Source organism: Ochotona curzoniae, unplaced genomic scaffold, assembly GCF_017591425.1.
Source record: "Ochotona curzoniae isolate NIBS_2020 unplaced genomic scaffold, NIBS_Ocur_1.0 scaffold_4701, whole genome shotgun sequence".
NCBI classification, from domain to species: Eukaryota; Metazoa; Chordata; class Mammalia; order Lagomorpha; family Ochotonidae; genus Ochotona; species Ochotona curzoniae.
In genome coordinates this window covers 1,419,949-1,442,824 of record NW_024467122.1, presented here as the reverse complement: position 1 = coordinate 1,442,824, position 22,876 = coordinate 1,419,949, and the positions used below count along the sequence as shown (strand labels likewise).

The 22,876-nt window shown below is 55.1% G+C and overlaps 1 protein-coding gene across 1 annotated transcript in view; it reads left to right on the top strand.

Moving 5' to 3' along the window:
- The window catches only part of LOC121149261 (A-kinase anchor protein 13-like), a 100,244-nt gene extending 83,399 nt beyond the window's left edge, over nt 1-16,845 (top strand). Inside the window, exons 6-8 of the mRNA XM_040969764.1 lie at nt 6,660-6,858; nt 10,377-13,104; nt 15,855-16,845. Of these exons, the coding sequence (XP_040825698.1) occupies nt 6,660-6,858; nt 10,377-13,104; nt 15,855-16,093 (3,166 nt within the window). The 3' untranslated portion in view covers nt 16,094-16,845. The remainder of the gene's footprint in view (nt 1-6,659; nt 6,859-10,376; nt 13,105-15,854) is intronic.
- The last annotated feature ends 6,031 nt before the right edge of the window (nt 16,846-22,876 follow it).

The window sequence follows — 22,876 nt, the reverse complement described above, 5'->3', positions numbered from 1 at the left end:
GCAGTATTCTTTCTCATCAAGGTCTCTTGGACCCATCAGCAGGTGCTGGAGTGGACATCGCTGTGCCCCATGGAGAGGCTTCTCCCGCCTCTCTCCCACCTTCAGGTGGTCTGACTGCTCCGTGCTGTGCTTCCGCCACGCGGTCTGCCTGCGAGGGAGCCTCTTCCATCGGAGCTGATGGGAGGACCCGGTTCTGGAGGCTGTGCAGCCTGGTCCCAAATCCCTGCTGAAGTCCTGCATCTGGCCAGCTGTGCCTGCTGTGTGCCAGGCCAGGGGCAGGTTGGGTCCTTATCCTCATCCGTTGCCACCACAGTTTTGCATAGAGACTATTGCTATATATTTTTTAATAGTCCATTCTCAGAGAGCTTAATAGTCCATTCTTAGGTTTTCACATCTTATATATAAAAAAATTTGATTTGGCTCGTGTGTGGGAAACCTCCAGCTAAGGAGTCATTGAGTGTCCTTAACCGTGACACAGGGCTGTGCTGGCCGCCTGTGCAGCCTCCATCAGGGTGCTGCTGTGGCGTGCAGAGGCAAGGGCCCTTCATTTCTTCAGAGTTGGGAGATGGGAAGAGAAGGCTGCCGAGATCTCCGCAGACCATCTGTGCTGGTCCCCCGCCTTCATGCACGCTCGCGGGCTCCCAGCTTACTGGCCTTGGAAAGCCCGGCTGCTGCCTGTCGGTTCCCAGCTGTGAGTCAGCCAGGCATTCTGGTGTGTTTGTAGCTGTGCTTTGCTTTTCTGCCGCACTTGACTTGGTTATAGTAAAATCTCTGCATGCATTTCCCAAGCGATTGTTGGTTCCTAGGCAGAAACACAGCTTTATTACTTAACTGCAGGCTCTAGTCCACAGCCCACTGGACCAGGGGGTCTGACATGGGGCCGTGCTGGCGTCCAGAAGCAAGTCCTGTCCAAGGGGAGTTGTGAACCTTCGGGGAGCATCTGGGAGCACCACGGAGAGCACCACGAAGGGCCTGGCTTGGCTCTCCCTCTCCCGTCCCACTCAGAGAGCAGATTCCGTTCTCTGGAAAGGCACACAGCTGTGCCAAGGCTGAGAGCTGGGGGTCGGGGAGGAAGGCTTGGGGGGCTGGGCAGCCTTTGCAGCGCTGCTCTGCAGGCTTGTGCTGCAGGGGTTGAGAGCACAGGCGCTGGGTGTGAGCCTGGGAAGGCCTCTGCTCCCGGAGCTGTCGGCCTGCCGGACGGGCCTTGGGTTGTGTTTCATTTAGTCCTTAAAAGAGACACCATGGCCGTCCTTGTAACCCAGCATCTTGTTCAAGGTCCTTTACAGGTGATGAGTGCTCCATTGAATGATCTTTGATGTCACCGTGTGAAGGCAGACCGTGAAGGCAAAATTGAAATTAGGAGTAATTATGGAGAAAAAAAAGAGAGAGAGAGAAGGTGACTCACTTAGTTCCAGAGATATTGCTGGGTTGTACAGAGAGAAAGTGATGGTGCGAATCAGTTGTGAGCAGGCTGTGGAAGTGTGTAAGAGGTGGGCAGGGGCACCGGGGTGGCCGGAGTTAGAGCTGCACCAGGAGGTGGGCATGGGCACCGGGGTGGCCGGAGTTAGAGCTGCACCAGGAGGTGGGCAGGGACACCGGGTGGCCTGAGTTAGAGCTGCACCAGGAGGTGGGCAGGGACACCGGGTGGCCGGAGTTAGAACTGCACCAGGAGGTGGGCATGGGCACCGGGGTGGCCGGAGTTAGAGCTGCACCAGGAGGTGGGCAGGGACACTGGGGTGGCCGGAGTTAGACAAGAGAGCACACTGCACATTTGTCTACTGGGGAAGTGGATGGTTGGGAACAGGACAATTTGCTGTGTTTTCAAAGTCAACTTGTGACCTGTCGTCATTCTCCTCATGCTCCTTTCAGCGTGCCTGCTAAGCTCTGCCTCTGTGGCCCTGTTAGAGCTGTGTCTGATGGAACACAACTTGAAAATGCTGGCCTAGAGACCTGGAAGTGACGGTTCATTGCAGTACCTGTTGCTACCTCTTCAATAAAATGAGGTCTGCCAGTGAAGTATCTAAGTATACATTTACAGTGTGACAGTAGATTTAGTATGCATACCTTTGCCTGTATCTACCACGGCATGATATATTTAAATAGAGAAAGTTAAACTTGTAACTGTTAAGGAACTATACCACGTGATCATTTGGGGGAAATGTTGGGAAAAGTCAGCAGGGAGGGAGGAAGGCGAGCGGGTGGCAAGAACGCCTGTGCCTACAAAACTCTATCATGAAAAATAATTTTAAAATGCTAGACTAGGATTTCATTTGTTAGTGGTAGAGAAGTTTCCTGTGCTCTTCTTTTTTTTTTTTTTTTGCTGTTATGTAATGTATTAGGCCTTTGACCCTCAGCAAATTGAGTAAACAGCGACTCACAGCCAAGTAACTTGTGTTGTGTTTAGAGGATAAGCCGGTTGTTACATGGTCCAAAGAGGTGGTTTTTCCTGTGCCACCAGAGTGGCAGTGTCCAGGCCTGTGTGCCGGGAGGAGGTGAGCCTGAGCCTTTAGGAAGCAGGGGGGCGAGGGAGAGGCTCTGGTGGCCCCCGTGAGATGTGCTTTGGGAGTGGGGTCTTGCAGTTTGACTGCAGAATGGCATTCAAAGGAGTGTGGGGGTGGGGGTTCAGGGTAACCAGCTTTCCGCCAGTGTGGCTGCCGGCTTCCAGGCCCACAGAGCATCCAAGCTGGAGCAGAGGCTGTGGGAGTTAAAGTAAAGGGGTTGGTGGAGAAGTGTTGCCTACACAAAACAGTGGGAAGGTGTGCCAAGGAAGAAGAGTGGAGGCCTGGGCTCAGGAAGCTGGCATGCCAGGGACAGTGTGTGTGCACAGGGTGACATCGGGCTGACATGGGGTCAGCCGCACTGGAAGATCCAATCCAACCCGAAAGTTCTGCAGTGTTTCTCACGGGATGGAGAGGGGCGCTTGGACCCTGCGTCAGACAGGTTGGAGAGAGTGGGAGCCAAGGGGCAGTGTGGGGAGGGCTGGAAGGAACGTGGTGACTTCTGGACGCCAGACAAGGCCGAGGCTAGAGGGCATGACAGCCCTCGGCCCTGCATGGTCCACACAAGGGGCTGGCCACTTTGTTGTGTGTGTTGGGCCAGGGAGATCGTTGTGACAGCCAAGATGTCTCTAGGCCTCTGTGAGAGCTGCCAGTCTGGAGCTTGAAGGTGACTGCGGCGGCCTCTCCCCTCTTCACAGCACCACTGCTTCTGCAAGACCGTTGGGTCTCATGCTCGTGGGAGAAGCCGGGAAACTGCAGGCACCCCGGGCTGGAGGCCTCTTTAAATAGTTGACCATTGCTTGAACTCATGTTAGTTTGCCTCAAGCAAAAAGCTCACCTGAGAATGAGGTCACCAAGGCTCCTGTTGTTTTAGGAAATTATAGAAAGTTTGACCCCTGTGGGGAAGGGTTAGGAATAGACAAGTCAGTGACTCATTCCTAAGCAGGGCCCAGTTCAGTGGAGATGGGAAAGCACCTTAGGCACATATTTTAGTGCCTAGCCTCTGCATTTTGCCTCTCTCATTGAGTGCTGTTGATTTGAGTATCCCTGAATGATCAAGGCAAGGCCATCCTTTAACTCACCAGGTGGTGCTCAGGTTACTGACTGATTCAGTTGTTTTCAGTTGCTCTGCCTTATCCCATAGAGGCAGAGGGGTGCAGAGACAGAGCTCAACCCCTGGTTGGTCGCCCAGGGCTGAGCTGGGGCCAAAACTGAGAGTCAAAAACTCAGTCCCTCACCTGGGTCCAAGACCCAGACCCAGGAGCCTGCACCCCTGCCTCGCAGAGGAGCTGGGGCCGTGACTGGACCAGGCCTTGAGCCCGGGCTCCCTTTGGTGCCCTCGTTGCTTCCCCTCCTTGCCCTTGTGTGCGCGCTCCTGACGCTCACTCGGCAGGCTCCGTGTTAATCTGGTCACAGTGTGGCATCACTGTCACCTTCCGTGTGGGACTTTCCAGTTCCAGCTTTCCACTGGAGCGTGATTCTGGCTTGTTGAAAAGACAGGGGAGAACAGGGAAAGGGAGATGGCTTCCATCTGGTGGTTCCATGTGGCCAAGCAGCCTTGGGCGGCTCCGTTGGAGTGAGGAGTGCGGCGGTCCAGTCGGGTGCCTGTAGGGGTGAGCCGCCATCATCTCTCTTCCCCGGTGGTTCCATGTGGCCAAGCAGCCTTGGGCGGCTCCGTTGGAGTGAGGAGTGTGGCGGTCCAGTCGGGTGCCTGTCGGGGTGAGCCGCCATCATCTCTCTTCCCCGATGCTAGGTTAGAGAGCGGCTGGGACTAGACGCAGGCGCCCTTAGCACTGCACAAGCGCTGCTTCTGCCTCTCCACTCAGAGCTCTAGTTCCTCTTTGGTAAATTGTTCATGGCAAACTGTGTGATTTACTAAAAACTTGGGAAAACCAGTTGGAGTAATCTTTTTTTTTTTTCATTATTGATTACATTTCATTTTGTTACACAGTTTTACAGGCTCTGGGATTCCCCAACCCCTCCTCTGCCCTCCCCCATGGTGGATTGCTCCACCTTGTTGCTGTATTACATTTCAAATTCAGTCGAGATTCTTTCATTGTAGGCATATACCAGGCATAGAGTCCAGCATCTTACTGTCCAGATCAATTCAACGATTTCTTGGGGAAACCATCTCTGGTCTGTAGGCAGAGCTGGCACAATATCATCCTGACTATTTAAAAGCCCCAAAACAACATCAGCAACAATTTACAACATTATGGAATTAATTGACATGGTATTGAGTAACCAATATGCTAAAAAATGCAGGTTCCTAACCACATCCTGCGACTACTTCATTGACATTTCAATTTTAGTTCATACACAACCGGCTGCTATACACCTTAAAATGGCTATAGGGTACTATTCAGCTGTCTTGTGTCTATTTTCATTTTAGTATTTAGCAGTTTATAGTGTTGAGGCATAATTTTTATTGAACTTGGCAGATTTTAGGATAGTCTAAACTGGCTTCTAACTCTAACAAGGCATATGTCAACAGTTGAGGTACAGAACAGTTTTAGGAGGGGTGTGCAGAGAAATCTTCAATGCCTTCGTGGGGAGTAACTAATCTTTGTGTCCTACCTAGTAAGGTATGTGTGAGTCCACGCTGTTTCTTGTCTAGTTCTAAGCTTTCCTTTTTGTTCTCTATCTGTTCTAATTTATTACTGTTATTATTGTTATTTTGTTTTTATTTTAGGGGGCTCCAGAGCAACCCTGATGGTTATTACAGGAGAGGGTGGAATCCAAGTTTTAGCTAAGTGAGGACCAGAGAGCTCTTCTCTCAAGACCTGAAGAAAGTTGACAGTTTTTCTGTTTCTGCGGGCCGCTCAGGGCTCGTGGCTGTTGTTCTGATGACCTTGGATCCTGCCAGGAAGGATTTGGGCTTCTTCTATGCCATGTAGGAGATCCACACGGGAGTGGATGACCTCAGAGTTCTCGGCCTCCGACGGCACTCAGTTGAAATAATCTTACATACTTTGTATGTGATTTGTCAGTGTATAGCATATCTTATTCCTTAATTCTTTAATTTCTTCAGTCTCGGATATAATAATGAACTCAAATACAACCTCATTCCTGCCTCCCAGAAACCTTGGCAATCTGCTTTTTCCCTATAGGAAAATACTAAAGTATAATGATTGATTGTTTATTTGCATAAGCTGTATTGAAAGAAAACAGCCCGCCTGTTTAGATGAGGCTGAGCAAGTTGACGGCAGCAGAACCTGCCTCTGTGCCTGGTCCGCAGCACTGGGGATTATTCTCACAGGTTGCAAATGTCAGAGGAAATGAGATTTTCTGATAAAAGTGGAAAAGCTCAGAGCAAGAAGGGAAGGAATTGTTTTTGGACAAGTCAGAGCAGGGATGACTGAGTGTGGCTTTCCGTGGGAAAGGGCCGGTGTCGCTGTGGTGATCACCCTGCTGTGGGTGTAGCATTCTGTTGACAGGCTATGAGAGCAGGCCCAGGGAAGTTAAGAAATTTAACACTACATAGCTAGGAAATAAAGTACAAGGATTTGTGCCTTGAAATTGAAGCTATTATATCATGTGCCAGGCTAGCAGGGACATGGGGAGTAGTGCTTCAGCGATGCTGCTGGTGTCAAATGCAGGAGAGAGAGTGCGACCTGACGCGCCCCCATAGCGACTACTTGTTGTCTTATGTGTTCATAAAGATCGGCATTGAGCAAAGTTGGTTTTCATTTTTTTTTTTTTTTGAAAAAAGGATATAGTTCTTGGAACCAGATGCTTGTTTCAAAATACTTGACAATTGTATTGACAAGTGCAGCGGGGCGATTGGACAGAGGGTGTGTCGTGTCCTGCGCCTGTTGTGAAGCGGCAGTGCTGTGTGTGACTGCAGGCAAGTGGCCCTGTGTCAGAGCATGCAGCTGGCAGCTGGCGGAACTGGCTTTCGCAAGCAACTCTTAGCGAGTGCTGGTGCTCTGCAAGCCTAGCTGAACGCGCCGGCACCTGCTTCCTCGGGCCTCGCTTGTTAGCTGACCAGGTTAAGATTCCAGCGTGTGGGCATCCTCAGGGAGGACTCCTGCAGTCTGCACGGAACCTGTCACGGAGCACCTGGGGGCGGAGGGCTGGCCGCTGTGGGAGCACCCCGGGCAGGGCCCGGCCTTGTCGGGAGGCATGGCGCGCTCTTCCTAACGGGCCTTCTTCTCTCAGGGAGGATGCTGGGGAGCCCGACTCCTGGAGCAGCCTGTCGTACGAGATCCCTTGCGGAGAGTGCTCCGTGAGGCACCACCGGGGGCTGGGCGTTTACACGCTGACCTCGGGGGCTGAGGCGCGGCGGGAGTCCCCGGCTGCTGAAGAGAGCTGCACGGGACAGATTTTTAAACTGATGAACATCCAACAGCAGCTAATGGTAAGGAAGAATGTTTGCATTTTCTGGTGCCTGTGCACTTCGGGTGTGCCCCTCCACAGGGAACCTGCGTCATTCAAACAGAAGCCCCGAGGGCTGTGCGCAGGCCACACTGCGTGCTCGAGGGTCAGAGAGGCGGCAGTTGGCAGAGTCCCCTGGCCGAAAGCGGATGTGCGATTTGTGTCCATTTCATCAAAGTTGGTGGGCAGAACCATTCCTGGGATCGCTGCTAAGAGCCGCAGCGGGGTTTGCATAGCTAGTGTAGTGACATTGGCCTTGCTGCTGCGCCTAAGTCAGTAGCTGTCCGGTTAGCAGGTCACTAAAGCGCTGAATTTCCGACTGCACTGAAACCTTGGGAATGGAGCTGCCAGTCGTGCAGCATTACTGGGCCCCCTGCAGTGTCACCAGGGGAAGCAGCAACATCCCAGCCCGTAACATCTCATTGGCTAAGTTCAGATACATTTTTTTGCCTTGTTTATTCCAGAACTGATTTAATTTGGAAACAGCTTGACCACCATTTCATTTGAGGTCATCTGAGGTCATCTTGGTGCCGGAGGTTTCCTGGGAAGCAGGCTGCACTTTGATGGGCTGCCTCGAGCGCTCACAACCATGCTGCTTCCTGGCACTCAGGTTTTCCCTTAGGACTCCATGCTGGGTGAGCAGTGCTCCCCTTGGCTCAGACTGTGGCTGCCAGCCCTGCCAGGGAGGGCGTGGTGGGCAGAACAGCACGAGCATCAGGGCACAGTGGCAGAGCCCAGGAGCCTTGCCCAAGCTTTCTGGCACATCGCACACTCACACAGGACAGCTCTGTGGTGGGCAGGGCCAGTGTGATGAGGGCACCCGCATGCTTAGGGTTTGCTGGGTGAAGGGGTGAGTGAGGGCCCAGGCAACAGTGGACTCTGCACCAGGTCTCCCATCCAAGTACTAACCAGGCCCGACCCTGCTTAGCTTCCGAGATCAGACGAGGTCGGGCGCGTACAGGGCGGTATGGCCGCAGATGGCTCATTGTTACAGGATTTCTGCACATGTTGATAGGTATGTTTATTAAAGATCCTCCTGGTTGCTTTTCTCTGCTTTCTTAGGCCCTGTATGCATCCATGTGAAATAATGTCTCCAATTACAACTGTGCATTAATTGTCGATTTTTCCTTTTTTCCACATTGTATTGTTGAACATTTCTTCCATTTGCACAGTGGTCTTCAGGGTGACTGTTGAACAGCGTGTCGCTGTCTGTGGGGTTGGTCCACTCTGTTTACAGTGCCTGCCCTGTCCTGCTGGACCAGACGGTGGCCACCGCCCCAGGCAGCCTGGGCCCTTTGTCAGAAGCTCCAAGAAGAGTGGTGGCCTTGGCTAGGGCGCTCGCGTCCCGTTGGGCACCTAGCTCTGGCTTGGGACTGCAGCCTCCTGCCAGGATGCACCTTGGGTTCTATGGCGGGACTCCAGTAATGGGGTTCCTGCCCCCACTCGGAGATCAGCTTGTGCTCTGTCTCCTGGCCCCGCTCTTGGTCTAACCCAGCAGCCGTGGGCTCTAGCGGAGTGAGTCAGTGGATGCTTATCTGTTTGCGTCAAAGAACAACTACCATTCTATCTTGCCACTGTTGCTGCAAGCAGTTAATTTGGATGGGAGATGGTGTTTTGGGGACAAGACCCTTCGTGACCCCCGTAAGAGGCACCTGGCTGCACCTTGGCATTCAAAGCAGTTTTTGCCTCTGGGCTTGGAAGTTTGTTTTGACCCCCCCCCCCCCGAGAGGTGTTGTGGTATAGCAAATTAAGCTACCACCTGTAGTGCCAGCATCCTATAGGGGCCCTGGTTCTAATTCCAGCTGTTCCACTTCTGATCCATCTCCCTGTGAATGTGCTGGGAGAGCAGCAGAGGATGGCCCAGGTGGCTGGCCCCCGTCTCCCCTCCCAACCCCATGGAAGACCCACAGGAGGGATGGCCCAGGTGGCTGGCCCCCGTCTCCCCTCCCAACCCCATGGAAGACCCACAGGAGGGATGGCCCAGGTGGCTGGCCCCATATTTCCCCCACCCCCCACATTGAAGACCCAGAAGGAATTCCTGGCCCCTCACTTCTCCCTACTCTGACCTGGCCACTCCTGAGCCATTGCATCCACTTGGGAGAGTGAACCGGGGGTGGGAGACCTCTGTCTCCCTGTGTGACTCTGCCTTTTACTATATAAAATACATTTTTTAAAAAAAAGATTTATTTATTTTTGTTGCAAAGTCAGGTATACAAAGAGGAGGAGGAGAAACAGAGAGGAAGCGCCTCTGTTGATTCACTCCCCAAGAGGCCGCAACAGCCAATGCTGAGCTGATCTGAAGCCAGGTGCCTGGAGCCTCGTTTGGGTCTCCCACATGGGTGCAGGAACTCAAAACTTTGGGCTGTCCTCAGTCAGCACCAACCAGGCCACAGGCGAGGAGCCGGGTATGAAGTGGGGCCGCTGGAGTCAGAACTGATGCCCATATGGGATCCTGGCGCATGCCAGGCATGAATTCTAGCCACTATGCTACTGCACCAGGCCCTAAAATCTGCTTTCGTAGGTGGAGGATTAGTGGACTATACTACGTCTGCTTTCTTGTTTCTAGTTTTTTTTTTTTAAAGATTTATTTATTTATTGGAAAGTCAGATATACAGAGAGGAAAGACAGAGAGGAAGATCTTCTGTCCGATGATTCACTCCCCAAGTGACCGCACTGGCCGGTGCTGTGCCGATCCGAAGCCAGGAACCAGGAACCTCTTCCAGGTCTCCCACACGGGTGCAGGGTCCCAAGGCTTTGAGCCGTCCTTGACTGCTTTCCCAGGCCACAAGCAGTGAGCTGGATGGGAAGTGGAGCTGCCGGGATTAGAACCGGCACCCATATGGGATCCCTGTGTGTTCAAGGCGAGGACTTTAGCCACTTGGCCATGCTGCCGGGCCCCTTGTTTCTAGTTTTTTAAAGGTTCATTTTATTGTTATCAGAAAGGCAGATTTACAGAGAGATGCAGAGGCTCAGAGAAACATCTTCCATCCACTGGTTGACTCCCCAAATGGCTGCAGTGGCCAGAGCTTAGCCAATCTGCAGCCAGGAGCCAGGAGCTTCTTCCAAGCCTACTGTGGGTACAGGATCCCAAGGACGTGGGGATCCCCCGCTGCTTATTCCAGGCTGAAAGCAGAAAATTGGATTAGAAGTGGAGCAGCTGGGACACAGACTGGCTCCCCTGTGGGAGCCTGGCGCTTGGAGCTGGAGGGTTAGCCAGTTGAGCCGTCATGACGGTCCCCGTCATCTACGTGCAAGTTTAAACTAGAGAAAACACTCATTTCCTGCTCGCATTTTAGGCCATTTTTAATATCCAGGTGGATGTAGATATGACCAAAATTGTTTGGAAGGAGATAAAATTCTTTTGCACCCGTTGAAATCAACCCTTGTCTGACCTGGAAGGTCTGAAGCGGTGGGCACCTCAGCCCAGTAGGTTCCTTTCTTGTAGATGCGGAGTTCCTTTCCCCTTGGCCGGTTTTTAAAGTATCTTTCATTTCCTCCTAGAAAACAAACCTCGGGCAGATGGACAACCACTTGCCCTTGATGGTGACAGCACAGGACCCCGGCAGTGCACCCCGCACCCCAAAGACAGATGGCTGCTTCCTGCCGGGTGCACCGCAGCCCTGGGGCAGCCAACAGCTTCCTCTTTGCCAGCCCCAGCGGGCTGCACGCTGCCAAGGAGGCCCCACTGGACAGAGTGACCGTGCCTGTGCCCCACTGAGCCTGGCTGAGGGAGAGCGCCCGGACCAGCCCTGCAGGCGGGAGGAAGGCGTGGCCGCAGAAGGGGAAGAGGCGGAGCCAGCGTGTGCCCTGGACTGCAGAGCTGTGTCTGGGCAGGACAGCTGCCTTCCCCGTGAGCCTCGCTGTGAGGTGGAGGGCGCAGAGGGCTCCCCGTGCTCTGGAGACAGTCAGGGAGAGCATGGAAGAAAGCCTGGAACCCTGAAGAGTGGAAGTAGTGTGCCCCCAGGGGGCACGGTCATGGAGCCAGGCCTAGCCTGGTGTCTCCCTGGGGGCGTGCTGGCAGCTGGGGTGGCCACAGGTGCAGCCGAGCAGGAATTGGAGGCCCTGGCTGCTGCCACGCAGGAACAGGTTCCTCAAGGAAGGGAGAAGAATGCAGCGGGGGGATTCGGAACCTCAGATGCCGGCACAGCTGGAGCTGCTTCCCTGGGAGGAGGCAGGCCTGCTGCTTCTGCGCTCCGTGTCAGTCATGGAGGAAGTTCTGTTGAGAAGGCTGCAGGAACGGAAGCTCCTGGAACAGGACCCGTGCAGAAAGCTGATGTCCCAGTGGGTCATGGCTGCCTGAGCCCTGCGGATGCTCTGGACAAGATTCCAGGTGGATTAGAACCTGGCACCGCCCTGGCAGCAGGCCTGGGTAAGGCCGTGCCCTCCTTGGATGAGGATTCCACACGGGACCAGCGGTCAGAAGTAAATTCCTGCACTGATGGGAGTTGGCAGGGCGCCCACTGTGCCGGTGTGCAGTGCACAGCGCCTCCTAGTGGCGAGTCTGGGGCACAGCACCCCAGGGACGAAGACCCGCCCAGCATGCCAGGTGCTTCCCCTGCTGTGGGCTGTGCAGACCCACAGTGCCCTGTGCCCTCCCAGCCTGTGGGCGAGACCCACGAGCCGGAGGATGACTATCCTTTTGGAGTTTTGCATGAAGTGGGCCAGAGGAAAGAGTTGAAGCCAGATACATTTTCAGTAAATGCACTTGCGGTTGTCTCACCTCCACACGAAGTTGTCTCTGAAACTGCAGAGGCAGTGGTGCCAGGCCAGGCGGTGACATCAGACAGCACTGTCTCTCTGGCAGGCGGTCCCGGCTGTGAATCAGGAACCAGAGATGACGCGCTTTGTCCTGTCCCCTCCCACAAAAAGGGGACGGCAGCTCCTCAGCTGCACGCAGCCGCAGAAGGCCTGGAGCGCCGGGCCGGGGAGCCCGGCAGGCCTGGTGAGACGGGGCCATCTGCCTCGTGTCCTACTGCCGCCCTTGAGCCTGGCATGGGGAATACCAGCCCCGCAGGACTTGGTGGGCAGCTGGAGGGGCCTGGCCCGTCGGCACACCCTGAGCCAGTGACCGCCGAGGGTGGCCCCGAAGCTGCCCTGCAGGGCGTGGGGCCGGCTGCCCCAGAGAGCCCTGTGGCTCCGAGACAGGGCGATAGGGCGGAGGCGGCGACTGGACCTTCCACCGAGGAAGGCACACTTCCCTCAGGGGCGCTGCGAGCTGAGCAGCCGGCTCCTGGCCTTGAGCCCTGGGCATGCTCTGAGAACCCCAGCCCGGCTGCCCATGGCGAGGACCAGGCGCTGCAGCCCTGCCACTCGCCGGGCACACCCTCTGCCTGGCTGAAGATGGAGACGGTGTGTGATCCGGAAGTGGCCCTGCAGGGCTCTCTGCTGTCTGAGGGTGGGGCTGCAGGGGGCCTGGGGGTACCAGGAGCAGGCCCGGCCACAGAGCAGAAGCGCTCCCCTCTGTCGCCACAGGTGCGACCAGAGGACTCCGAGGCTCCGAGCTGCGAGCTGCCCTTGGTGCAGGGTGTTGGCACGAAGACCTCTCCCTCCCAGGAGAACGCGGATCCCCACGGGGTGAGGAGAGATGAGGCGGTGGGCACTGCTGCCGCTGGTCCTCAAGGCCCCTCCAGGCCCGGGAGCAAGGACTTTTCTCACGACTCCCTGGATATCCCATTGCCCGAAGTTGTGCTCGGGATGGAGAACAGTGTGACCTTGGGCCTGCCGGAACCAGCACTGGGCGGCGTCCTGATGGACGTGCCTGCGGCTGCGGCCCCAGAGATGCCCCCTGCTGACTGCCAGGAAGATCGGCTGGAGGGTACAGACCACAGCTGTGCTGGGTGCGGCGCCACCGACACTGCAATGGATGGTAAATCCCAGTGGCCTGTCCTCCAGGCGCGGCTCCCGGAGGATGAGGCCCCAGCTGGTGGGCTGCCGTGCAGGGCAGCCTTGCCCACAGGCGGGGACAAGAGTGCTTGCCCTCTGCCTCCCGGGCTCTCTGCCCACAGGCAGCCTCTACCCCAAGGAGCCCACTCGATCGAGGCAGCTGCCAACCACATCGTGGAGGCGGTCATGGAATGGGTCAGGGCCTCGGGAGCCCTGATGCCCCAGGGAGCACATGCCCATCCCGAGAGCGTCTCTGCGGAGGAAGGGGGCGCCCGGCCCCCCGAGGTGGCCTTGCAGGAGTCGGAGGAGAGGAGCCTGCCTGTCCGAGGACCCGCAGCAGCTGCAGGTGAGTGGGGCTGGCATGGCAAGTGGCCTCACGCGTATCTGTGCCCGTGCCCACGAGGTGCTGAAGTCTCCGGGCAGAGCAGCTTTTGATTCCTGTGGAGTCGACCCTGTGGGCCCTGATGGGGTTGTCTGTGAGCACCCCACCTGTTACCCTGAGGCAGCCGCCCCCAGTCCGTGCTGTCACAGGTGTGCTAAGGTGCTGAAGGAGTCAGGATACCGTCTGATCCCCGCTGAGCTCCTTGTGTTGAACAGGTGTTTTCTGGTCACGCCTGTGCCCTGGTCTGCCTTGGGAGCAGGGCCATGTGAGGGCGGTGGCAGGAACAGCTGCTAGCAGCCCTCCAGGCAGAGGGCCCGGCCTCCAGCATGGGGCTGTTAGGTCATTGGCTTGGCTTGGGTGTGGTGGGGGTGGCGGGGGTGGAGGGGCGGTGTTCCTTCCCTTGCTGGCCAGTGGAGCCATTCCATTGCCTGTTGCTTTGGGGCAGCAGGCCTGGAGCCCAGGGCCCTGCGGGGCACGGGGTAGGATGCAGGATTTCCGTCTGCTGGGCTGCTGTTGTGGGCAGACCTCGCATCTGCTTATCTCTGTGAAGCAGCTGCCCCAGCACACTGCTCAGCGGCCTGGTCCCAGGTCAGCGGTGAGCCGGTGAGCCGAGGGGGCTGGAGCGTCAGAGGTGAGCTCGCTGAGGGCTCAGACTGAAGCTGAAACTTGAGTCCGATTTGCTCAGGACTCTTGAAGTGCTTAAAGGTCAGTTGGGACACCCGCTTTCATCCTGCCACCTGTTGCCAGCTGGGGCCAGCAGCTTCCTCTGGGCTCACCCCCAGGCTTCTGAGGGTGAGGCCTCCAGAGATTGTTTTTGCCTCTCTCTAATTTTTTACAATCCTCTTAAGCACAGTAGGTGTTAAGGGCGTGGGGAGAAACGATCTATACTGAAGAACAGGACTGGCCTGGGAGCAGAGCGGCTTGGCCGTGGCCCTCGGCTTCCCTGGTGGAGGCCCTCCGGCTGCAGCCCCTCTGTGCCGGGTTGAGGTTTCTGCTTTAATTGAGCTTTGCGTGTGGACGGCAGGAGCTTGCCGGTTGCTGGGCCCCCGGGCAGGTTGCTGTTTCAGGGAATGGGAGTGGCTGTAAGCTGACGCCAGCTCTGTTCCTTCCCCTGTGCTGTGTGCCTAGCCTCACCCAGGGAGGGCTGTCTCTTCCTGGCTCCTTGCTTGGATTTTAACCCAAGCCAGTGTGGGAGTCCCGGGGTTAGGGCCACCAGGAAGTGTTGGGCGGTGCTGAGGAATGCCGTGTAAGGTTTCAGCTAGGAGGGAAGTGTCGCTGGGCTGTGGGTTGGCGTGCTTGGTGTGGGCTCGGGACTTGTTCTGCTCTCGGAGTCACAGTCCGCTCTGGGCTCATGGTCGCAAAGTGTGGAACAGAGTGGCCTGTGATCAAGTTGGTGCTTTCTTCAGAAAATAGCACAAGCTTGGGCAAGTCCCTGGTCACATTGCCTTGGAACAGAGAGCATGTGACTGTGGCCTCAGGACCCAGGGCATTTCCAGCGAGTTGAGGTTCACTCGTGGACCGGCCCTCGTGCTGCTGGCTGAGGTTAAGGTGTTGGTCACGGCGCTGAGGACAGGTGCAGGACAGTGAGGCTGTGGCTCGGATCACTTCTCCGGGGGAACTAGGGGGAGAGCCTCCCACAGCTCCCCCGACGGCTGCACTGCGGCTGCTCCAGGAGTCCCGAGTCACGTTTCACCAAACGCAAGGTTTTGGTTCTCTGGGCAAGGAAACTTGTTTGCTGGTTTTAAAACTAGCTGCTAGTGAGATTGTATGATTAGGGCAAAGAAGGAAGAAGAAAGGTTTGTAAATGTTTGTTTATAGAAATCATAACTTTCCTAAATCTGAACGAGGGCTTGTGCTGGTCGCAAGCGCTGCTAGGAGAAACCCGAGTGGCATCTTTCACTCCTCGGGGGGGAGACTGCTCTGCCTGTCCTGGGCCCAGCGTGCTTTTGTGCCAGGGCAGCGGCACCAGTGGGTTCATGGTGACCGCAGGGAGCCTTCTGTGCGAAATGAAGCTGGTTCTGTTTGTGTTTGCATTGCCAAGGTGAACTGTGACTGTCCCACCACAAGTCCCGTAAAGCCAGGCAGGCGCCTGAATTAGCCCCTGACCTCATCCTGATCACTTCCTTCCTGTGTTGATGGGCCAGTGACAGAAGCCGCCAGGCTCGGGTCTGGCAGGCGTGGCCAACTGAAGGACAGCTGTGTGTTTGCGAGAAAGTACACAAAGACCTTTTCCCTAAGATAAGAAATGGCTAGTTTGTGATTTTATTTTGGCTTCGGAAGAAATACAAATCAAAAGTTAGTTTACTGGAACTGTTACTGTGAGGGCTGGATCAGGGTTTATGGTTTCTTTTATGAGACAGCCTGGTCTCGGCCTGGCCTCACTCTTGGGCCTGTTGCACTTGACCTTCTGTAAGTCACTTGGTGAGCATTCCAGGTGGGACCACCCAGCTTGAGCCATTGCCCCTAACTTGCAGACTGACTTGCCCATGGTCAGTCCGAGCTGGGCATGGACGTTGTCTATACTGCCTCCAAAGCCACATGGACAGGGCAGCCCACAGGAGTGTGTACTGAGCCCAGGTCCTTCTCCAGCTAGTGGCAAAACCTGAACTAGGAACCTGGTACTCGGTGAGGGGCGGGGAGCGAGCGCACGGGGTGGGGGGCGAGGCACAGGCCCCAGTGTTTTCAGCATGCTCTCTCCCTCCTGTTCTCTTCAGAAATGCCAGATACGAAAGCTGAAGATGAAGTGGATTTTGTGGGAAATGGCAGTGTGATTTCGGTTTCTGAAGACCCGGCAGTGGGCAGTGGCGCTCCTGCAGCCGAGACGGGACGAGGCCCGAAGAGCCAGGCGGTGAGTGCCATGGCCTGCTGGCCTGCCGCGGGCCTGGGTTGCGGGTGGCAGAGGGACCTGGTGCTTCACCTCCTCCTGCTGTGTTGTTGCGCTGATCCCTGGTGAATGGGCACCTGCATAGTGGGCACAGAAATGAGTTTGCCTATCTTTAAATGCCTGAGTAAATCAGCATGTGATAGGGCAAAGGGAGAGGGAGTCTCCTGTGGGAATCCCTTGGAGTTGTTGTGAAAAACTTTCTCGCTGACCTCGAGACTGCGACACTTGTCACAAAGCATCCCACAACGATGGTCACCGCCCAGATGGCTCTCGGGCCTCCCCTCCCCGACGCTCCGCGTACAGTGGTGGCATAGGTACGATTGTACCTCCCAGCTCAGTGGTCACTGCTGGAGTACAGAATGCGTCACAGTGAGGACAGCGGCTTGGTGTGTCTCTGTGACAGATGTACGGGATACAGGTCACACCCTGAGAAATCTGCCTATTCAAGTAAGGGGCACCGCTGAGTGGTTTTAATATAGCTAGGTTTGTGGAGGGACTTAAGCTGATATTCTGATTTTAGGAAAGGACTGTCACCCACCCCCCCAAACAAGCCCCGCTGTTAATCTGCTGCTCCCAGCCTGTCCCAGCTGCTTGCCATCTTGAATCCACTTCTTATTGTCACGGGTTTACCCTTTGTGGGACTTCACATCAATGGATGATGTTTTGTGACTGCCTTTCCCTCGGTGTGTTTTCAGGACACGCGTGTTGTAGCGTGTGGCAGCGTGTTCCTTGGCAGGTGCGTGCTCCATGCTGCGTCTGTTGCGGGCTGTGTGTGGGTCTGCAGGCAAGGGCACCTTGCAGAGCAAATTCACCTTAAAATTTTATTTTCCATAAATTTATGTGAAGTCTCCTCATTTATTTTCTTGAGGACCTAGTTTTTTTTTTCTTGTTAAAATACAGGAACACTCTTTATATTTTATTTTTTTATTTGAAGTTACAGAGAGAATGCTTCATCTGCCCAAAGCAGCAGCCTGGTGCTGCGGCCTGGCACGCGCGACTGCCTGAGTGTCTCCCAGGCTCGCCAGCAGGCAGCCAGACTCTTATGGAATCCTGCGTTGCGACGTTGGCTTCACCTGGTGTGCCATGCCACTGGCCCCAACAAGGCAGTCTTGTTGAAAGGAACCGATTCCGTGGCATCCAGAAACCCTTACAAAGCAGCCATCAGTGTGATGTCATTATCTTGTTTTGAATTGTTCTCTAGACATTTAAGAATGAAATATGAAATCCCCTGTTAAGGTTTTGCTGTTGTGAACAAACAGTTCACTAGAAGGAGTGTGTGAATTCCTGGCCAGAAGCATGTTAGTGCTCCTAAAGAAGACAGGCGGGTAGACTAGGCCTGCCTGCCTCCCTCCCTCAGTCCCTCCCTCCCTCCCTCCCTCCCTCCCTCCCTCCCTCCCTCCCTCCCTCTGTCCCTCCGTCTCTGCCTCCCTCCATCCCTGCCTCCCTCCCTCCCTCCCTCCCTCCCTCCCTCCTTCCTTCCCTCCTTCCCTTTCTCAGTCCCTGCCTGCCTGCCTCCCTCCCTCCCTCCCTCCCTCTGTCCCTCCATCCCTGTCTCCCTCTGTCCCTCCGTCCCTCCCTCCCTCCCTCCCTCCCTCAGTCCCTGCCTCCCTCCCTCAGTCCCTGCCTGCCAGCCTCCCCTCCCTCCCTCTGTCCCTCCGTCCCTGTCTCCCTCTGTCCCTCCGTCTCTGCCTCCCTCCATCCCTGCCTCCCTCCATCCCTGCCTCCCTCCCTCCCTCCCTCCCTCCCTCCCTCCTTCCTTCCCTCCTTCCCTTTCTCAGTCCCTGCCTGCCTGCCTCCCTCCCTCCCTCCCTCCCTCTGTCCCTCCGTCCCTGTCTCCCTCTGTCCCTCCGTCTCTGCCTCCCTCCATCCCTGCCTCCCTCCATCCCTGCCTCCCTCAGTCCCTGCCTCCCTCCCTCCCTCTATCCCTCCATCCCTGTCTCCCTCTGTCCCTCCGTCCCTGTCTCCCTCTGTCCCTCCATCCCTGTCTCCCTCTGTCCCTCCATCCCTGTCTCCCTCTGTCCCTCCATCCCTGTCTCCCTCTGTCCCTCCATCCCTGCCTCCCTCCCTCCTTCCCTGCCTCCCTCCCTCCCTCTGTCCCTCCATCCCTGTCTCCCTCTGTCCCTCCATCCCTGTCTCCCTCTGTCCCTCCATCCCTGTCTCCCTCTGTCCCTCCGTCCCTGCCTCCCTCCCTCCCTCCCTCTGTCCCTCCATCCCTGTCTCCCTCTGTCCCTCCGTCCCTGCCTCCCTCCCTCCCTCCTTTCCTGCCTCCCTCAGTCCCTCCCTCCCTCCCTCCCTCCCTTTCTCAGTCCCTGCCTGCCTCCCTCCCTTCCTCTGTCCATCCGTTCCTCGCTCTGTCCCTCCCGTTCTCCCTTCCTTCATGTATTTTGTGGTGAATCTCTGTCACAAGTTAAGTCAGGGCTGGGTTCTAGTTCTGTCTCTCATCAGCTGGCTTTAACTTGACCTTCCTGGACGGCTGTGTGCTAATTTTTTCATCTCTTGCCAACACCCGCACATCTGGTTGTGCTGTCTGCAAAGGGCTAGTTGGGTCAGGACTGTGATTGAGGTGGAGTGTCATTTGCTTAATACTAGTTAATCCAGTCCTCCTGGCTCATGCCTAGTCCGTGGGGTGGCCTTGAAAACAGTCATTGCTTCATTGAATTGTTGTTTCATTCATTCATCATTATCCAGAAGTAAAATTTGTGTGTTGTGGGGCCCAACATGGTGGCCTGGCGGCGTAAGTCCTCACCCTGAATGTGCTGGGATCCCATATAGGTGCCGGTTCTAATCTTGGCAGCCCCGCTTCCCATCCAGCTCCCTGCTTGTGGCCCGGGAAAGCAGTCGAGGACGGCCCAGGGCCTTGGGACTCTGCACCCACATGGGAGACCCGGAAGATGCTCCTGGCTTTGGATTGGTGCAGCTCTGGCCGTTGCAGTCACTTGGGGAGTGAATTATTATACAGAAGGTCTTCCTCTCTGTCTCTCCTCCTCTCTGTATATCCATCTTTCCAATAAAAATAAATAAATCTTTAATTAAATCTTTAAGATTCTTTAAAAAAATTGTATATTATATGCCTAAAAATTTGGAGTGGTAAATTTGTGGCCATGGCCTAGTAAATGTAAGTGGAGAATTCATTTGAGTCACCGTCTGAATCTGTGGCTGCCAGGGCATAGGACTCTCTGTTGAGTGGCACCACAAGTGTTTAGTGCACATGGCTACAGTCCTGGTCTCGTGTGTGCAGTACGGCACCTGTCATAAACCTGCTCTGCCTAACACATGTGCTGCAGAACAAGCCTCGGTTTCATAAAAGGAATTATGGGAACAAATAAAGGCATTTTGGGGTTAGCAGGTTCAGGGTTTCTTCGTCTTTCTCCACGTGATTGAAGGTTGTTCACCATGCAGGAGGCCAGGTCGTTTATCTGCGCCCACAGAGTGCGTCCCAGTCAACTGCCTGATGGCTCGATCGTGGTTTGTTGTTGGCTGTTACCGAAATCCTCCCGGGCGTCATCCCGTGGGTTTGGCCTCCCTTCTCATGTACCCCATGGTTTCAAGGTTCCCCCTGTACCTTTGGTTACTTTCTTTCCTCCTCGATGACTGTCTGTGGAATACACATAGCAAATGCTTAGAGCATAACCTGTTATACACTGCTTTATGACCTATTTTAAAGATTAGTTTTTTATTTGAAAGGCAGATTTAGAGAGAGAGAGAGAAAGAGATCTTTTGATGTGCTGGTTCATTCCCCAGGTGGTGGCAGTGGCCGAAGCTGAATGGAGCTTCTTCCTGCTCTCCTGCATGGGTGCAGGTACTCCAGGACTTAAGCCATTCTCTGCCTTCCCAGGCCATTAGCAGAGAGCTGGATCAGAAGTAGAGCAGCAGGACTCAAACCAACGCCCAAATGGGATGCTGGTGGTACAGGTGGAGGCTCAGTGTGCTACGCCACACCGGTCCTGAAATGTCTACTGGTTCGCTCCCTCAGCTGTTTAGCAGGTAGGCCAGGCAGCAGCCAGAAGCCAGAGACCCCATCCTGTCTCGCACTTGCTGGCCTCGTGTGCTTGGACTGTCCCCCACTGCCTTCCCAGCAGCCAAACACCCGAGGGCAAGTATGGTTAAGGAGAACTCCAAAACCAGTCTGTGGAGTGTTTGGTCTCGGGGAAAGTTGGCTCTGCACTTCACCCTGGTCGTCGAGAAGGTTCTCAGCTGGAAGCAGGATTCCTGTTGTGTAATTATACAGCCCCAACCAGTCAGCTGGATTTCCATCTTTCTCAAGAAGCATTAGTGTTCGGTTTCTAGCAAACTGCTCATTGCCGTGTCAGTCTTAGCTTATCTCCTGTTCCTTTTGCGTGCCTTTTGTGTCCTGTTGTTATTTCTAGTGGTGCACTGTTACATTGTTCTCTTTCTCTTGCATTTCCAGGAATTTAGTTCAAACAGTTTGTCTTGTGTGGGTGTTTATGGTTTCTGTACCCAGCTGTTGTTGGCAGCTACCAAGTGGTTAGGGAAGGAGACAGATGACCAGTCATGTCAGACCTGTGGGGCACTTACTCACATTTCCATGTCACTAAAAATGATGTGATGGTGTCCACAGAACGTCCTTGGAGCTCTGTGCTTGACCTCGGGAAGTAGGTGTGTGGTCGATATAACTGCTGAGCCAACACACGCAATTCAGTCCGGCATGAGGAGTCTGGATGGCGGGCTGCTGCCGCTCATGTCAGCATCGGTGTGGGAGCAGCTGAAGTCTCTGTCAGGCTGTCCTCAGAGAACCCATCTTGTTCTGACACTGCAGTATGAAATGCAGTAGTGTGTGGTGCCGCGGAAGCATGGGCTAGGGTGTGGCAGTTACTTCTGCCAGTGCGCATGCTTGGAAAATGTGATCCTTGGCTCTGGGTTAAGGTTACTGATGCAAGCTTGACTCAGAACCACTTAAATTTGATTTGAAAAGAACAAGCTTACAGGGTAGAAAACCTGAAGAAGAGTGTCGTGTAGTCTCCTGCTTGCAGAGTACAGGCCTTCCCTGGGCTGTGAGCGTGGAAGGCCAGGCTGCGCTGTGCAGGCCTTCCCTGGGCTGTGAGCGTGGAAGGCCCTGGCTGCACTGTGCAGTCCTTTCCTGGGCTGTGAGCGTGGAAGGCCCAGGCTGCGCTGTGCAGGCCTTCCCTGGGCTGTGAGCGTGGAAGGCCCTGGCTGCGCTGTGCAGGCCTTCCCTGGGCTGTGAGCGTGGAAGGCCCTGGCTGCGCTGTGCAGGCCTTCCCTGGGCTGTGAGCGTGGAAGGCCCTGGCTGCGCTGTGCAGGCCTTCCCTGGGCTGTGAGCGTGCCTAGTGGTGGGCACCACAGAAACAAGGGGCACATTGCAGGGGAGCAGTTCCCTTGTTGCAGGGACAGCCTCAGGCCGCTCAGTTCTTTGGCATGGCCTGTAACTGAGACGTTATTCAGCTAGTATTAAGTGAATGCCTTCCTGGGCTGAGGCAGAACATCGTGTGTGTGTGTGTGTGTGTGTGTGTGTGTGTGTGTGTGTGTGTGTGTGAGTGTGAGTGTGTGTGTGTGTGTGTGTGAGTGTGTGAAGATATATGTGCACACTCTAAGGACACGATGTGTGACAGAGATCTTTCCTCTGGTTCACTCTCCAGATGGACACAGCAGCCAGGGTGTGAGCAGGCCGGTGTCAGGAGCCAGGAACTGCATCCAGGTCTCCCACATATTAGCATGGGGCTAGGTTGAAAGACGGAAGCTTAACCACTGTGCCACAGAGCCAGCCCCATGAAAGCGTTTTCAAAAGTTAGGTATTTAGAATTCAGCTAACTGTAGCAAGCAGCATGTGTAGTTGGAATCACATTGTGTGACTCAGTGCATGGGCACAGGTCTTGGCCAATGGTGGTCTGCCTTGGGGGCTTTCGTGTGACCCCCGCAGCGGGGCACAAGTGAGTGGGCAGTGCAGTGGGAAGGACCCGCTTTGGGGTAGGAGTATCTTTTTGTCCTAGTGTCCTTTCTTAACTTTGACTGAACCCTCCAATGAGCATGAATCTGCTGCAGAAGTCTCAAATATCCTGGCTTGCAACCACTCTGGCAGTAATACAGATTTTTAAAGATTTACTTTATTTTTATTAGAAAGTCAGAGATACAGAGAGAAGGAGAGACAGAGAGGAAGATCTTCCGTCATTTGATCCACTTCCCAGGTGCCACCATGACTGGAGCTGAGCCAGTCTGAATCCAGTAGCATCTTCTGGGTCTCCCATGTGGGCGCAGAGTTCCAAGGCCCTGGGTTGCCCTTGATTGCTTTCCCAGGCCACAAGCAGGGAGCTGGATGGGAAGCATGGCCACCAGGATTAGAACCGGTGCCTGTATGGGATCCTGGTGCATGCAAGGCGAGGACTTTACCTGCTAGGCTACTGCACTGGGTCCTAATACATTTTTTAAAAATACAGCCAGCAAAGGTAGCATTAACCCCAGAGCTCTGGAGACTGAGCCCACTGGGTAGTGTGTGGACCATGTTGGGGCCTCTCTTGAGCTGGCTGCCTCCAGCTGGCAGGAGTCTCTGGTTGTTCTGGCCTCATAGCTCCACGCAGTGGCACAAGTGTTTCTGGGAACTTACCTGGCCCCACTCCCCAAGGACTCAGTTTGGTGATGCCATCATGAGAGACTTGTTGAAGAACCGTGTGGTCAGTGAGACCCACAGAGCGCACTGAAAGCATCTTGAACTTGGACCTGACTGCAGGTCCCTTTGCTCTTGCCTGTCTGTGCCTGTCCTTGGTCCTGACCTAGTCAAGCCTCAAGGCTCATCCCTCTGGGACTGGAGGGGTGTGAGGGTGGGGGTGGCGGGGCAGAGCCTGTGTTCCCCTGAAGATAATTGCAAAAGATTTCAGAAGC